At 36.4% G+C, this 14,493-nt stretch overlaps 1 protein-coding gene across 3 annotated transcripts in view; it reads left to right on the forward strand.

Annotated features, from left to right (window-relative positions):
• Nucleotides 1-14,493, forward strand: part of FRY (FRY microtubule binding protein) — a 157,411-nt gene that overhangs the window by 53,851 nt on the left and 89,067 nt on the right. For all 3 annotated transcript variants that reach the window (XM_058800482.1, XM_058800483.1, XM_058800484.1), the window contains exons 5-15: nt 385-475; nt 843-922; nt 1,039-1,119; nt 2,676-2,844; nt 5,157-5,249; nt 5,345-5,443; nt 7,884-7,985; nt 10,642-10,745; nt 11,196-11,304; nt 12,236-12,322; nt 14,102-14,273. In XM_058800482.1, coding sequence (XP_058656465.1) covers nt 385-475; nt 843-922; nt 1,039-1,119; nt 2,676-2,844; nt 5,157-5,249; nt 5,345-5,443; nt 7,884-7,985; nt 10,642-10,745; nt 11,196-11,304; nt 12,236-12,322; nt 14,102-14,273 — 1,187 coding nt within the window. The remainder of the gene's footprint in view (nt 1-384; nt 476-842; nt 923-1,038; nt 1,120-2,675; nt 2,845-5,156; nt 5,250-5,344; nt 5,444-7,883; nt 7,986-10,641; nt 10,746-11,195; nt 11,305-12,235; nt 12,323-14,101; nt 14,274-14,493) is intronic.

Below are 14,493 nucleotides of genomic sequence, written 5' to 3' on the forward strand. Positions count from 1 at the left end.
TTCTAAAATGTAATTAAGAATGGTCTAAATGGTGTCATCAGCAATAAATTTAAATTAAATTGATTTGTTAGAATATAGAATCCACAAGTCGCCTTGGTTTTGGGGGTTTTTTAAATTGTTTTGGATCTTTAACTGTTAGAAAAAGAAGGAGGAAATGGATAGGTGATATATAAGCAATTGAAAGAACATCACAGTAACAAATTAGATTTGGTCTGCTTATCTCAGATTTTAAGAGCATAATATTACATTACTTACTGAAATGCTAGACTGCAGTTTAAAAGGTAGAACACAATTCCCTGTTATCTGTATTTATGCAATTGAAGAAGGCATATAATATGAATTATGACACCTCCAAATACTGTGTTTCTTGGTTTGATTTTGCAGTGATGAACAGCAGAGGGACTATTTAATGGAGAGAAGAGATCTGGCTATTGATTTTATTTTTTCTTTAGTATTAATAGAAGTTTTGAAACAGGTAGGAGTTCTCAAATTGTCCATTAACTAATAAATTATGGAAATTAGCAATGCAAGTGAATTTTGGGATTCTTCTTTCTGTTTGCATCTTTAAAATAAATTCATGAAATATATCCTGCATGCTTCTTCATTGCTGTCTTTCTTGCACCTGTATGATACATAGCATTCTGTGCTCATACTGACCTTAATTTGCCAAGTCTTTGGAGCTAAAGTATTCATCTTCAAAACTAAATAAACATAGAATGACTGTCTCATTTTAGCTATTTTGTTAGCTACATGCTATTTTAACTGATATATTTCTGAATGGATGATATCCCTCAGTAATACTAGCATATGTGTACTTGTTATATTTTATTTTATGTTTCCAGATTCCACTTCATCCTGTAATAGACAGTTTGGTAAATGATGTTATTAACTTGGCTTTCAAGCACTTTAAGTACAAAGAAGGGTAAGGCTATTTTTCATGCAAAAATTCTATGAAAAAGATACTTTCTTATTTTTGTAACAGTTGTGGTTTTAAAAGTATGTTTTCTCAGCTGAGAATTCTTTCTTGTGTCTTGCTAGGTACCTTGGTCCTAACACTGGGAATATGCACATTGTTGCGGATTTGTATGCAGAAGTAATAGGTGTTCTAGCTCAAGCAAAGTAAGAAAAATTCAATATATTATTTCCTTCATAAATATGACAAAATCTGCTTGCTTAGCATGTGAATATTCTGATTTTCTCACTTTCTTTAATTATTCTGTAGGAATAAGTTATTTCAGTTCATTGGCCTTCTATTTATCCAGATGTTCTAGAACATAGGCCTCTAGGGAATCACAGGCTTTCTGCATCTAGTCCAGTGATACTGAATAAATTCAACTCAACTGCAGCAGCATTATTTTTCCTATCTCAGCAATGACGTCTGTAGAAAGCCCAAAGGGCTGAAGAGAGCTATTTTAACTAGCTTTTTTGTAGATGCTATTTTTTCTTTAGCTGGGCAAACCTATAAATGGCTATCCTCCTGCATAGCAATAATGTTAAGGCTCTCTGCAGCAATTTCAGCTCAGAACTTAATGCATCTGCTTCTGAACCCTTCGTCCTTCTTAGAACAGATGACATAAAACATTTTGTGGGTCAGATCTTAAATTTTGAATTTGTAAACAGTCAAACTCAGGATCTCATGTAGCCAATATAGCTTTTTATTGTTCACTTAAACCACAAACTAGGTAGAGATGAATTTTACTGCCCTGATGTAATGCTATTTGTCTCCTGACACTTCGGTGTTGCTGAGGCTGAGTCTCAGCTCTACAAAGCAAGTCAGTTTGGCTTGATGTGGCTAAAACAGTTTGAAATTCTGGAAATCATATAAATTCAGCTAAGGTCTTACCTGGGCCTCTGAATTGGCTGGGTCAAATGCAAAGGGAGAAGTTGCATCTGGATCCAAAGCTTCACGTTGACTGTCAACGTTCTGAAGGGCCTTGTTAAGATGTTTCTGTAACTGAAGGGCTTCTTCCTGCTAACCTATTTCTTTCAATTCACATGGGTTGTCTATCAAAGCGGATAACAAGAGGTTGTTACATGGTACACCCACCAAGACAATTACAGTCTTTCCATTTTGTCTCAGAAAGGGCAGGAGGTCCTGTTGGATGCCCTTTCCATATGTAATTTTTATGGACAATATGTCTCCAAAGACATAGATCTGTGGGGGAGAACAAAAATGATCACAGAGCCCTCTACCGCAAGTTATTGTAGTTTGTTAATGCTTAAGTGTTACTGTAATGGCTATTAGGGGAAAAAACTGAAGGGGCAAACTGCCTATATGAATATTTTTCAGGGTTATAGTATAAACATTTTCTTTTGAAAATATTACACGTACTTGCAAGATAGCTATGCTTCATCATGGGTTTTTGAAAAATGTTTGAAGGGGTTATTTAAATGATATTGTTAGCTCTTATGTAAAAGAGGTGCATGGTAATAAAATAATTTCAAATATGTGGTTATCTAAAGGGACTAAGATCAGGCTGTATGCTTCCTTTTCTCAGTTTATTACAAGTGAAAGAAAGCTAAACAAAAAAAAATCTATTAAAGTACTGAGTGAAATGGTACTTTTATACAACCTAAGTTTTATCTTCTTTAGGTTTTTCCCAATCTGTATACCTTCCAGTACATTTCAAATATTGATTTTGAACTTTTTGAAACTAACCAATCTGAATTCATAGATTTCCTGCTGTAAAGAAGAAATTTATGGCAGAGCTAAAAGAGTTGCGGCATAAAGAACAAAGCCCGTATGTAGTTCAAAGCATCATCAGCCTTATAATGGGAATGAAATTCTTTCGCATTAAGATGTATCCTGTGGAGGACTTTGAAGCTTCTCTTCAGTTTATGCAGGTAAAATTCTTAAGGACATAGCTGTGGTTTCCCAGACCTTTCTGAATGGACTAGCCTTCACTTTCCATGTAATATTCTAGGAGATTTTCCATATGTCATTTCCACATAAACCTACATGCAGCTAAAGCTTTCTGCTTGTTCTGAACCCCATACCAGCTTTTCATCAGTTATATACCTCTAGTCCCTAGAGCTCGCCCTTCAGCTAGAAGAGGTTTTGTTCTGTAGCCCCCAGCCCTTCCACCCCACTATCCCACAGCTGTCCCTTGCCCTGTGTCTGTGCCTAGCTGTGTCTCCCTAGCTGTTCACTGCCTCCAAAGTGAATCTTCTAGTACTCACACAGTTGCCAGAAAAGAGAGGAATTTCTAATGGAGGAAGACACTGAGGAAGAGACAGAGAATTGAGGCAAAAGCTGGATGGACTTTCCTTTGCACGTGTTGTCTCCTTCTACCACACCTTCCCCCTGCTTGCTGTAGAGTGCATTCTGTACACTCCTGGTTTAAAAGTCACTAGTACACAACATAGTTCTACTACAATGAATGCTTTAAATTAATAGATTACATAATTTTGTAAAAGGCAAGCAATTACTTAATGTTTCAGAGTTCTTGCTGATAATGTTCAATTGGTTTTGTTCCCACCAGCCGGTTTCTTTAGCTTAATCTTTCTATTGCCCTTTTTTTTCTTGGGCTCATCCACATGGTTACATGCTTTGCACCCACTCATCCAGTTAAACAAATATTTTATATAAACCTCCATGTAAAGTTTAGTGTATCAATGGTGTAAATGGAGGAAAAAAAAATCAATGTTAGATGCCCACAAGTAAGGGTTTGGCATTGGAATACAAATATACATGCATACAGACACAGTGAGCTTTTTCTTTTAAGTCCTGAACAGGAAGCACATTCTATTTCAGCTTTACAATATCATCTAAACCATATTTAATTGCATATTTAAGACATTTAACAGCACAGAAAGAGGTAATTTTTTTCCTACCTTACTCTTAATTGTGTAGACACATACTAGCATGTGTCAACTTAGTTTAAGTTATCAAGAGCTGGCAAAATACCAAAGTAATATGTGTTCACTTGACTTGATGAGTGAATGAGGTTATGGCTCAGCTTTATCCAGTGTTCACTACTATTAAAATCTGTGGTAAAAATCCTTCCAGTAAAAGTGAAATTTGGATCTCTGCCTTCCCCTGCTACAATCTCTAAGTACTAAATGAATTCTTACATTTACTACTCTGCATTATAAGATGCACTTGTGCATGTGGGGAAACCTTGTTTTCTCAGTTTGGTGAAGTACATTTCAACTCTTAGGGCAGTTTGTCTGTTTGAGTATCTCCATGCAGTGTTTCACCTAAAACCTCTGTCACATAGTGCTGCTGTAGTAGAGAGAGATGCTTTCCAAGGGTCAGCTGATTTCAGGAGTGAGCTCCAGAAGAGCCTATCTTGCCCCAAAGAGTGCAGAAGCACCTCAGGAAGGCTGGCTGGACTGACTGAAGCCATGTGTTGTATAATCCTGTTAGCACACAGGCAAAAAGTATGCATGATCTGAGATTTAAACTGCTCTGCATGACTGTGAAGGAAAAATGGTCAGTGGGGACCTTCCTCCTACATTCAGGGGCTGTTTGGGCCTTGAACCCAGAGAAAAAGTAACTGGGGCAATAGGATTTGTCATCCTCAGAGAAGTTGTACACACAAGTGGGTGGATGCTTATCTCCCCTCCCTCACTTCCTGAGCAACACAGCTGTCTGGAGAGTAGTTCACTGCATGTTTTGGACAAAGTCTGTTTTTATTTTTTTCTTAATCCCCAGATGCAGGCTGGAAATTGTCCTCACATAGCACAATTCCATATTGACCCACAATATGCAACGAATCCTAGCAATGAAATTCATCCAAAAATATTTACAATAAGATTGTTCATTGCCCTGTGTGTTTTAACCAGAGGATTACATTCCTTTTCTGGCTTCTCAAAGCATTGTGTGAAGCACTCCATGTTGACTATTAGTTTTGCTCCTGAAGATACACACAGGGCATGAGGTCAACTCAATTTCCAGTCCAAAACACCACCAGGCACAGCTGGAGTCAGTGGAGACTTTCTGGATTAGAGCAACAGCTCCTTGATCTTGACTTATGTCCTGCTTTCTGCTTGCTGCAAAATGCAGATTTGGAAGTTAAGAGGCAAATGTTTTCAGTGGGATTTGCAGGATAAAATTAGTCACTGGCACGTGATTCACATTCAGCAAACATTCAGGGGTCTTTATTCCAGCTGATATGCAATTTATGTTTCTTGTATTTTTTTTTTTACTTTAGGAATGTGCACATTATTTCCTTGAAGTTAAAGACAAAGATATCAAGCATGCACTGGCAGGACTGTTTGTTGAAATTCTTGTCCCCGTAGCTGCTGTAAGTTTATTTTTGATGTTGTTTGCATAATATTTTAAATTTAGATAAAACAGTTTTTGAAATAGTTTTTTTACTGACATGAAATTTTATTTCAGGCTGTTAAAAATGAAGTGAATGTCCCCTGTCTGAGGAACTTTGTTGAAAGCCTGTATGATACAACGCTTGAACTTTCATCACGAAAGAAACACTCATTGGTTAGTAACTCTAAGAAGCAGAGGTTAAAATTTATTGTCACAAATATTTCTGAGCAAGACCCTTGGAAAATTGCAAAATGTTTTATTTGCATTTGGCTATAACCAATACATTTCTATTTGCAGGGAAGATTACTGTGTTTCCAGAAAATAACTATAATTATTTTACTCATAATATAAGCTAAATTAGTCTGAATCAAATATGTTTTCAGCTTCTGGTTTTGTGATTATTAAATGGTTATGTTTTCTCGTAGTTGTTATGTGTAAACATTAGGAGAAGAGGAGAAAGAATAGAGTTCACTTCTTGTCAAGCGAGAACAAATGAGGCATGTGGGAGCATCTCTTTAACGGGGCTTAAATAATACATTGTAGGAAGGAAAAAAATTATAACACATGCCCTTTTAAATCCATAACTTGGCAACTATGTAGCTCCCTATTTCATTTTTTTTCATGTGAGATGAAGAGTGGCACTGCAGTGTATTTTTGGAATCATGAGTTGATCTGAATTAAATGAGGATCTGAGTCAGTTTGATGCTGGCTGCCTTAAGCAGTCTGTCTCTCCAACTGGGTCAGCGCCTGTCAGCAGTGTGGCATTAGCTAATCCATTTTGAAGTCTTGGGCCTTTTAAGTAAAGAAAGTTTGTCATTTGTCCTCCCTCATTCTAGGGGAAAGTCAAAAAGACTTCCCTGTTTCCAGTTCTTTCGGCAAATGCTGGTCACTGGCGCTAGCGAAACTGCTGGGAGGACTGCAGGAGTGTGCTGGAGCTCTCTGCCTGTTACAGCATTCCCAGGGGACATTCAGAGCATCCTCTGGGCTGCAGTCCTGATCCAGTTTGAATTAGTGGGAGGCTTGAGATGGATTTCTGATTTCACTCTGTTTGTGTTTGTGTGGCTCTGTTCCACTCTATTGAGTTAATAAAACATTGTTGGAACTGCAGCAGGGTAGAGCTTTTTTGTACAGTTTTTACATTAAATAGAACTTCCTAAACTGTGGCTATACTTGCCAAAGTCAATACTACATTCTTGAGAAAGGATTGCACAGCTGGGCCTTTGCATTTGATTGCTTGTCTACACATACCACACTGGAGGCTACATAGTTAAAAATGACAAAGTAGAATAGATTCTTGTGAGGGTGTGATTAGAAATACAAACATTGCGAGGAGGAGGAGGGGAAAGGCAAACAGTTGACAGAAATAGCTGCAGTGCATATTTCCAGACTTCCAGGAAGAAAGCACACTCCTTAAAGTCTGAACTGGACCAAGATCAGTGTTAGGTGAATCCATGCACTCACTGTACAGACAGGATGGGGGAACTCATCTTGCTTCATTTTCTATCTAAAATTACCTCGTATGAGCTAGTCATTAAGGTTCCTTGGTAGTGAATGGAGAGAATTAGGAAATTCCAGGAGAAGGTTTATCTTCCCTCCTAGGGATCTTCCTTAGGATGGGCTGTAACACTCTTGGAATGTTACTAAACTCTGTGATCCAGTCAAGTACTCAATTGTATAGTAAGAAAGTCTTCTGTGAGAAGATTTCAGGTATCCTGTCCCATATGTATTTTGGACATGATTGTAAAAATTAAAATTAATGTACATTTGCTCAAGAAATTAGCCTAGATATGGACAGTTTATGTTATGTCTTAGTGGAACAGAAACTGAGATTTAGAATGTGCTTATACTTTGAGCTGTGACTGAAGTTAGAATTTAGAGATAATTTTTAAAATAATTCATCTTAAAGTGAATGTTACCTTGTTTTTTACTAACACCTTTTGTGTCCTGACTGGATTTATTAACATTACAACTGAAACCTTAGTCTTCTTGAAATAGCTGAGTCAGTTTCCAAATCATTAGGTGCATTTTAGCTTATTTTTTAGTGTATTGTTTACAAGTGTTAAAGTAAGTGTTGACAAAGAGACTGGGTTACAGTATTTCAACTTCTGTGTTCTTTGCTTCCTTTTTTTTTCACTTCACAAGCTGTAACTCCCAGCAAATCCAGGCATTCCCTGTGTTTTAACACAATTCTTTGTCGTGTCTCGTGGTAAATATTGTGACTGCAGATTTTGAGGAGTAATAGCCATCTGATTCACAAGTTCCAACAATCTCTGTGGGTCCTGTTGTTATAATAATAAAGTTTAGTTATTTCCATGCTTTTATTTCTCAATAAACTGGCAGAACTTAGCCCTGGGAATCTGTAAAATTGTGCCCTGTCTTACACTCCTATGAGTACACACGTGGTTGGTTTTAGTTCATCCTTGAAATGTATTTGTAACAGCTTTAGAGAAGGCTCCTTTTAAATACTAATGCTTACTAATGTGTTTGTGTTGGCTAACTTGTATTGCACAAAATGGAGGGATTAGAACTTCAAGTTTACAGTAGCTCTATTAAATTAGTTTTGTGTGCTGTAGACATGCAAATAACACTTTATTGACATCCATTTCCTGTTTAGGCTTTGTACCCCTTGGTAACATGCCTGCTTTGTGTCAGTCAGAAGCAGTTCTTTTTAAACAGATGGCATGTTTTCCTCAACAACTGCCTTTCCAATCTCAAGGTTAGTATCTCTTGGTTTTAATATTGTATTCAGAGTTCAGTATGCACTGTAGATGTGTTGCATAGCCTTTTTAGGTAAATGCGCTGAGTTATTGCTATCATCTGATTCCATACATAACTTTATTCCTGACAGTACAGGTTCTTTAGCTGTGCAGGTTTTTTCAATGGCAAAAAAATATTCTTAGGTCTAGTTTGAATTTCTACTGTTCCTCTAACTCAAAGCAAGACTGAGTCAAACACCTGTGAAACAGAAAAAAATGCTGATGGAAGTTAATAAGTTGAGTGACATACCGAAACTAGTAGTAACTTGAGCTAGTAGTAACTTGCTATTTTCACATAAGCATTGGAAACAAAGAACTTGTTACTGCTTTTTCAAAATGGAACTACTTGTAGGACACTGATTCCATTGCTTATTTCACTCATGTTAACTGTTTGCATTACAAAAACCTTAAACTGTTTCAAGTTTTTTCCTCCATGTCTCCCTTCTTATTCCCTTACCATATGTTAGATCTTTGAGGTTTAAGGTTAGTTTTCCCCTGCAGTCTGCTGTGGTTCCCAGGCTGCACGTAGTGTTCAATGCACATGTGCTAGTTATCATTGCTGCTCCTCCACGTGCCTTTTACTTTTGCAATAACTCATGTCCCATGCCATGCTAAAACTGCAGCCCTGTGAAAGGATGCTCCTGTGCCCACCTGAAAAGGGCAATATAAGAAATACGGTGAAGTGATTAGAGCAAATGAAGGGCCTCCCTACTGTGTCTTGATGAACCAGTGGTTTGGAGGCTTCTGCTAACAGCACGCTTCAAACTTCACACAAACTTCACATTTCAGCCACTTTCTCAGCTAAGAGGCAAATATCTGCTCCCCAAAAGTTGAGTTCTCAAGCTTATAAAAAAGGTACATATTACATCCTTTTTTATGGTTGCTTTCTGGCCATATTTCCTCTCTGTCTCAGTGAAACAATTTGTATTGGCTCTCTTCATATGGATCCAACTATTAGAATGGCTCTTCAGAATGTTCAGTCTGCCTAAAGATTTCTTTCTGCCAGTACTTGAATACCTAACCTTCAGTGAAGATGCATTAGAATCTTACTTGCAAAGAGATTCAGAAAACCTTGTTGTTATTGAATCTAATTTTATGGGTTTTTATGCAATTCTACAAGCTTCAGAAAAGGCAAAGCCAGATGCAGCTTACTGATCTGACAAAAAACTGGTCTACTATTTTTTGAAAACTCCAATGATACTGGTCTCAGCTCTTTTCTCCTCCCTCTTTCTCAATGGCTCTCACAGCTAAGTACCTCACCACTGGGCTATTTGGACATTTGCTGACAGATAGCTTCCTCCTCTGCTACACAGCCTCTTGTTACCTTAACTCAGCCACAGCCTGCTGTTTTCCTGAAAGCTTTGGAATAAGAATAAATTTTGATAAACATACTTCATCACTTGTTGAAGAAATAAAATTCTCAGGTCTGAATTGTACAAGGACTGACATGATTATACCTGATGAAAAATAGATTGCAAGTAAACAGGTTAATAAACAAATTGATTGTAATTGATTTTATTATTTTAAAATCCTGCAGAGATTAATATGCCAAGTAAACTTTGGCATTCCTTTTACTACTTATTCCAAATATGTGTGACAACCATTGTATGCTGCTATAATAAATAAGAAAATTTTATTCAGTTTTCCGTCCATATAAAATTTTATTGCATAAAATGTGTTGTCAAGGAGTTTAATGGAAATTGGGGCCCAAAACCAGTGTTTCCATTCCTAAGCTTGTGGTAGATGCCACATTGAAAGTTGAAGTCATCTCCCATATCAAATTGTCTGCCCTCATTTTGCAGGACCCAGACCCGTACACATTCAGGAATTTCTGATGGCATCAGTTGCAGTTCCTTTGATCAAACCGCAGTCTTTGATCTGTGGCTCAACATTTGTCTGCCAAAAATATCTCAGATTTTTGCCATGGCGATTTGCCCTGTGGGCCAGGCAAACCTTATCTCAGGTCAACGTGTACTGGACTCCTGCAAAGTTCAACCCAGCAGATGGCTCAACATGTGGGAGACCATCTGATTGGACTGCACTTACTTGTTTCTTACAACTGCCACAGAAACAGAAAACTGCATATGACTGAGCAGACCCAAAGGCAATCCTGCACTAGTTTCTAAAAATAAACAGCAATCCAGACAGATAAACCAATTCAGTCCAGCTGATCACAGATGCCATGTTAATTAGGCCTGCCTAAACATCCACTGATTTTTGTCCTTTCACTTTTGAGTATGTGTGGTACATTCTTTTACCTGTTCTTAGTACCAAGCCTCCACCATAGTGCAACAACTTTTAAATTCATGTAATCCACTGAATAGGAGTTTTTATTTTCATAGTCAAATTGTGGGGGTTTTCAAACAGAGATTTTAAATTTTAACATGTATCTTATTTAACTAACTTGATACTTGGGTTTTTCAACAACTTTAGTAGTAACAGAAGCAGGTTGGATGCACGAGCATCCTACAGCTACAGAAATGGAGCTTTGAGCAGTGATGAGGCTCTTTTTTTTGTAGCTTCATCATCAAAATGCTGAATGTTGGCATCCTTTAAGTATAAAACTTCCTTGCTAATTTGTACCTGAAGTTTTTCCTATGTGATATGTCTCTCTAGAATAAGGACCCAAAAATGGCTCGAGTTGCACTGGAATCTCTGTACAGACTACTGTGGGTTTACATGATCAGAATTAAATGTGAAAGCAACACAGCTACCCAAAGGTAAAGTGTATTTATTCGTAATGAAAATCCTTTGTAGAGTGGATGTTTCAAGTGAAGAGGTTTTATAGTTCTCCTGAATTCCTTGAAACTGTACCTATTTTTGTTGCAAAATAAGAAATGCGACTGTACACAACAAAATATTCCCTCTTGTGGCACTGTCCATTACAGAATGAAAATTGTTGTATAAACTGTTTCTGCTTTTGGAAAAATTAGAAGCAACTCCTTGTTCAGTGTAAGTTAAAAATACATTCATAGTGGCTATTGACTGGTTAATTTACTTGTAATGTAGTAATGAAATAAAATAATTACACTGAATTTGTAGCAATGGATCAGAAAAAGACACCCCATTACATTTTCACTTCAAAAGAAGTTTTTTCTGGTCTTTCTAGATGGAGTGTCATGAAGATCTGCAAGGTCCAAAAATGTCTAATGTTCATTTTTCTTTTGCAGTCGACTTATTACTATTGTCACAACCCTTTTCCCAAAAGGGTCCCGTGGTGTTGTGCCAAGAGATATGCCTCTAAACATCTTTGTGAAGATAATACAGTTTATTGCACAGGTATGGGAGAGCCATGAGTAAATCTTTCCATAGAATGAACAACTTATTTTCCCAATAACAAATTAACAAATACGTAAACTTCTAATGACTGAATTTTTTACCACCCTGCTGACATTATCTTTCATCCAGGGAATTATGAAAATATATACACTGAGCTGGGGCAAACGTGTTTTGAACAACAGGTTTTGATTAACCTCATTCCATTGAAAATAGATTAAAATGTGTTCACTCACAAGTAATTTTTGTCAGTTTTTAAAATTTCCAGCAAGTCAAAAAATGCATTTGTTGACACACTCTGACTGTCAATAATGTTCAAAATAATAGGCCATGTTTCATCCTGATACTGATTCATCCCTGGTGTATAGGACAGTAAGTTGCGCTGCTTTTAAAGTAAGTCAGATGTCAACCAAGTTCAGCATGGAGCTGACACATGTTGTTTTCATCAGTTCAAATGGGAACTGCTAAAATAGACTAACCTGCAGTACTGGAAGTTTCATCTCTTTTATGACTTAAATTCAGAAAATTTTCCCATTGAGCTAAGCACTTAAGCACGTACTTAAAATCTCTGAATAGGAATGAAGCAAGCAGATGCTTAAAATCTTCCCTTAACTGTGCCATCTGTGAACAAGCTCTTTTTATGTAAAATACTGTGTTAGTGCCATAATTACTGCAGTTTAAATGAAATAATTAAAAGCTTTATTTCCAAAATGGATCATTTTCTATTTAAATGCTATACAGTTTGGATTTTGTCAACATAAAGCATTGTTAAAAGCTTACATCTGATAACATGTTCTACATACTTCTGAAAATCTGTTTTTCCATATATTTAAATAAACCCTGATTAAACTGGTGTTCAGCATTCTGTAGCCTTAATGAAAATAACTAACAGAAGTGAGCAGCTTACTGATTTGCAGTATTTTTGCTATTTTAGGAACGTTTAGATTTTGCAATGAAAGAAATTATCTTTGACTTCCTTTGTGTTGGAAAACCTGCAAAAGCTTTCAGTCTCAACCCTGAGGTATGATGTACATCTGTGCTTTTTTACTTCTCTTTTTTCTTTTTTTTTTCTTTTTTTTTTGCATTGTGCTACATTTACTTCCTGGTTACATTCTAAGCACGCTTTCACCTTTGTCCTGTTTTCAGGCAAAATCTTGATTCTGATTTATTAGTAAAATACATCTGTGAATTTCTAACTGTAAAATGTCACATTGTTCATGCCTTTCTGATGTTTTCTCAGTGAATAATATCAAATGTGAACTTGTGCAAATTTATAAAACAAAAAGAAAAATATAAATAAAACTATTGGTAGCAGTCTGTTCTTAGCAGCAGTATGTCTGCTGTTCTTACATGCAATGCCTTAAACTTTATTTTAATAAAACAATAATTTTTCTGTAACAATGTCAATGTTTTTCAAAATAGTTTTGCTGAGTACATAATGCAAGAAAGCTAGAAAAAGAAAACACTCTAATAAAATTATACCACTCTGACCAGCAAAACTCCACTGGTGTTGGTGTCATGAATCAGCTTCCTAGTGCTTTACCTAGAGAAAACAATCAGAAATTTGAAAAACTTTAAATAAATCAAAATATAAATAAGTATTAAGAGAATAAAAAAATTCTTTTAAGAATATACAATTCATTAAAATTTTGAAAATATTTTCCTTTGCAAATTAAAAAAAATTCTAAAAAATTACTGATCTCTCATAAAACAGGTCTGTATTGATCTTGCAGAATTAAACAGTTGTATCTATTCACTAAGATGTTAAAATAGAGTGATTGCCTTTCACAAATTATATTTGCTAGAAAAATGTGAAAAAGTAGATTAAACTTTCTAAAACTTTCTACTGTCAAAAGCAGGGAAAATGAAAGGCAAGCTTTACTTTGAACACAGCTTTCATCTTTCTGTAGCAGAGTAAAAAAGAATGAAACAGTATTTTTGAGCGGGCAGTCCTCACCATGCTCTGGGTCAGCCACCTGCAGCATTGACTGAGAAAGGTCCTACAAAGGACATTTTGTGTTAGCCCAGCCGAGAGGGGGTGGACATAGTCCTTAGCTTCTTGTTGAATCAGCATCTGAAGTTTTACTGTTTCTCAACAGCATTGTAAGTCTGAAAAGAAGGACATTATAGTGCCACTTTTTTATGTACGTGGACTTTAGCATTCTGAAAAAAAGAATCCCTATAATCTGTGTAAATGCATCTCTGGGAGACTGTCAGTCGGACAGCCTCTTAGTTTTTGGAACACATTCCAGAGAAATTGAAAACATTCTAGTCTTTCAATCACTGCAATGACAATCCTGCAAATTTTCCTCTGGTGCATTCCCAGAAGGCATTCAGATCACTTAGATTCAGCTTCCTGATATTTTCACATTGTAGTTTTGGCATTGAACATCATTCCAGAATTTTCTCTCAGTATGATTAACCCTGGGGCTTTTCAAGACAGTTATTGATCTTTTTTTTCATAACAGATGTAGGTCATTTATGTTTAGCTAAAGGTCCATTTAAGATGCATTGCTACGCTACGGATCATATCCAGGTGTTTTATCCTGAAGATAAAAAGATAATGTGCTAATGCAAATACTTAAAATTCTGAGAGGGGAGAGCACTGCTCACAGTGGAGATAAGAATTCACTATTTATTTCATGGGTAGTTTTTGTGAAATATATCAGACTAGTTAATCTAGTGAAGATGCAGAAAAAAATGCCAGCAAGTGCATTCTCACCATTTCAAAGCGAATGAAGAATATGAGTAGAATATGATTATTTGATTATGGAACTCATCCGTCTTCTAAACTTCACAGAGAATGAATATTGGCCTGAGAGCTTTCTTGGTAATTGCTGATAGCTTGCAGCAAAAAGATGGTGAACCACCAATGCCTGTGACTGGAGCTGTCCTTCCCTCGGGAAACACTCTCAGAGTGAAGAAAACGTATTTGAGCAAAACTCTTACAGAGGAGGAAGCTAAAATGATAGGTCAGTAAGAGAATGGACAATACAGAAACTTGTGTGAGAATGGCTGTTTTCAGCACTTGATCAGAAGAAAAGTTTATTATTGTTAAGTATTTGATTTATTTTTGTATTGTAAGTATTTAATTTATTGTGTGTTCTAATGAAATTTGTGGTTCAGTTTGACAAATGCCACTTTTTGTAGATTATTCTGAAAAGTCCTCAGTCGTGCTTCACAAGAGGTAGC

The sequence above is a fragment of the Ammospiza caudacuta genome, chromosome 2 (genome assembly GCF_027887145.1).
Source record: "Ammospiza caudacuta isolate bAmmCau1 chromosome 2, bAmmCau1.pri, whole genome shotgun sequence".
NCBI lineage: Eukaryota > Metazoa > Chordata > Aves > Passeriformes > Passerellidae > Ammospiza > Ammospiza caudacuta.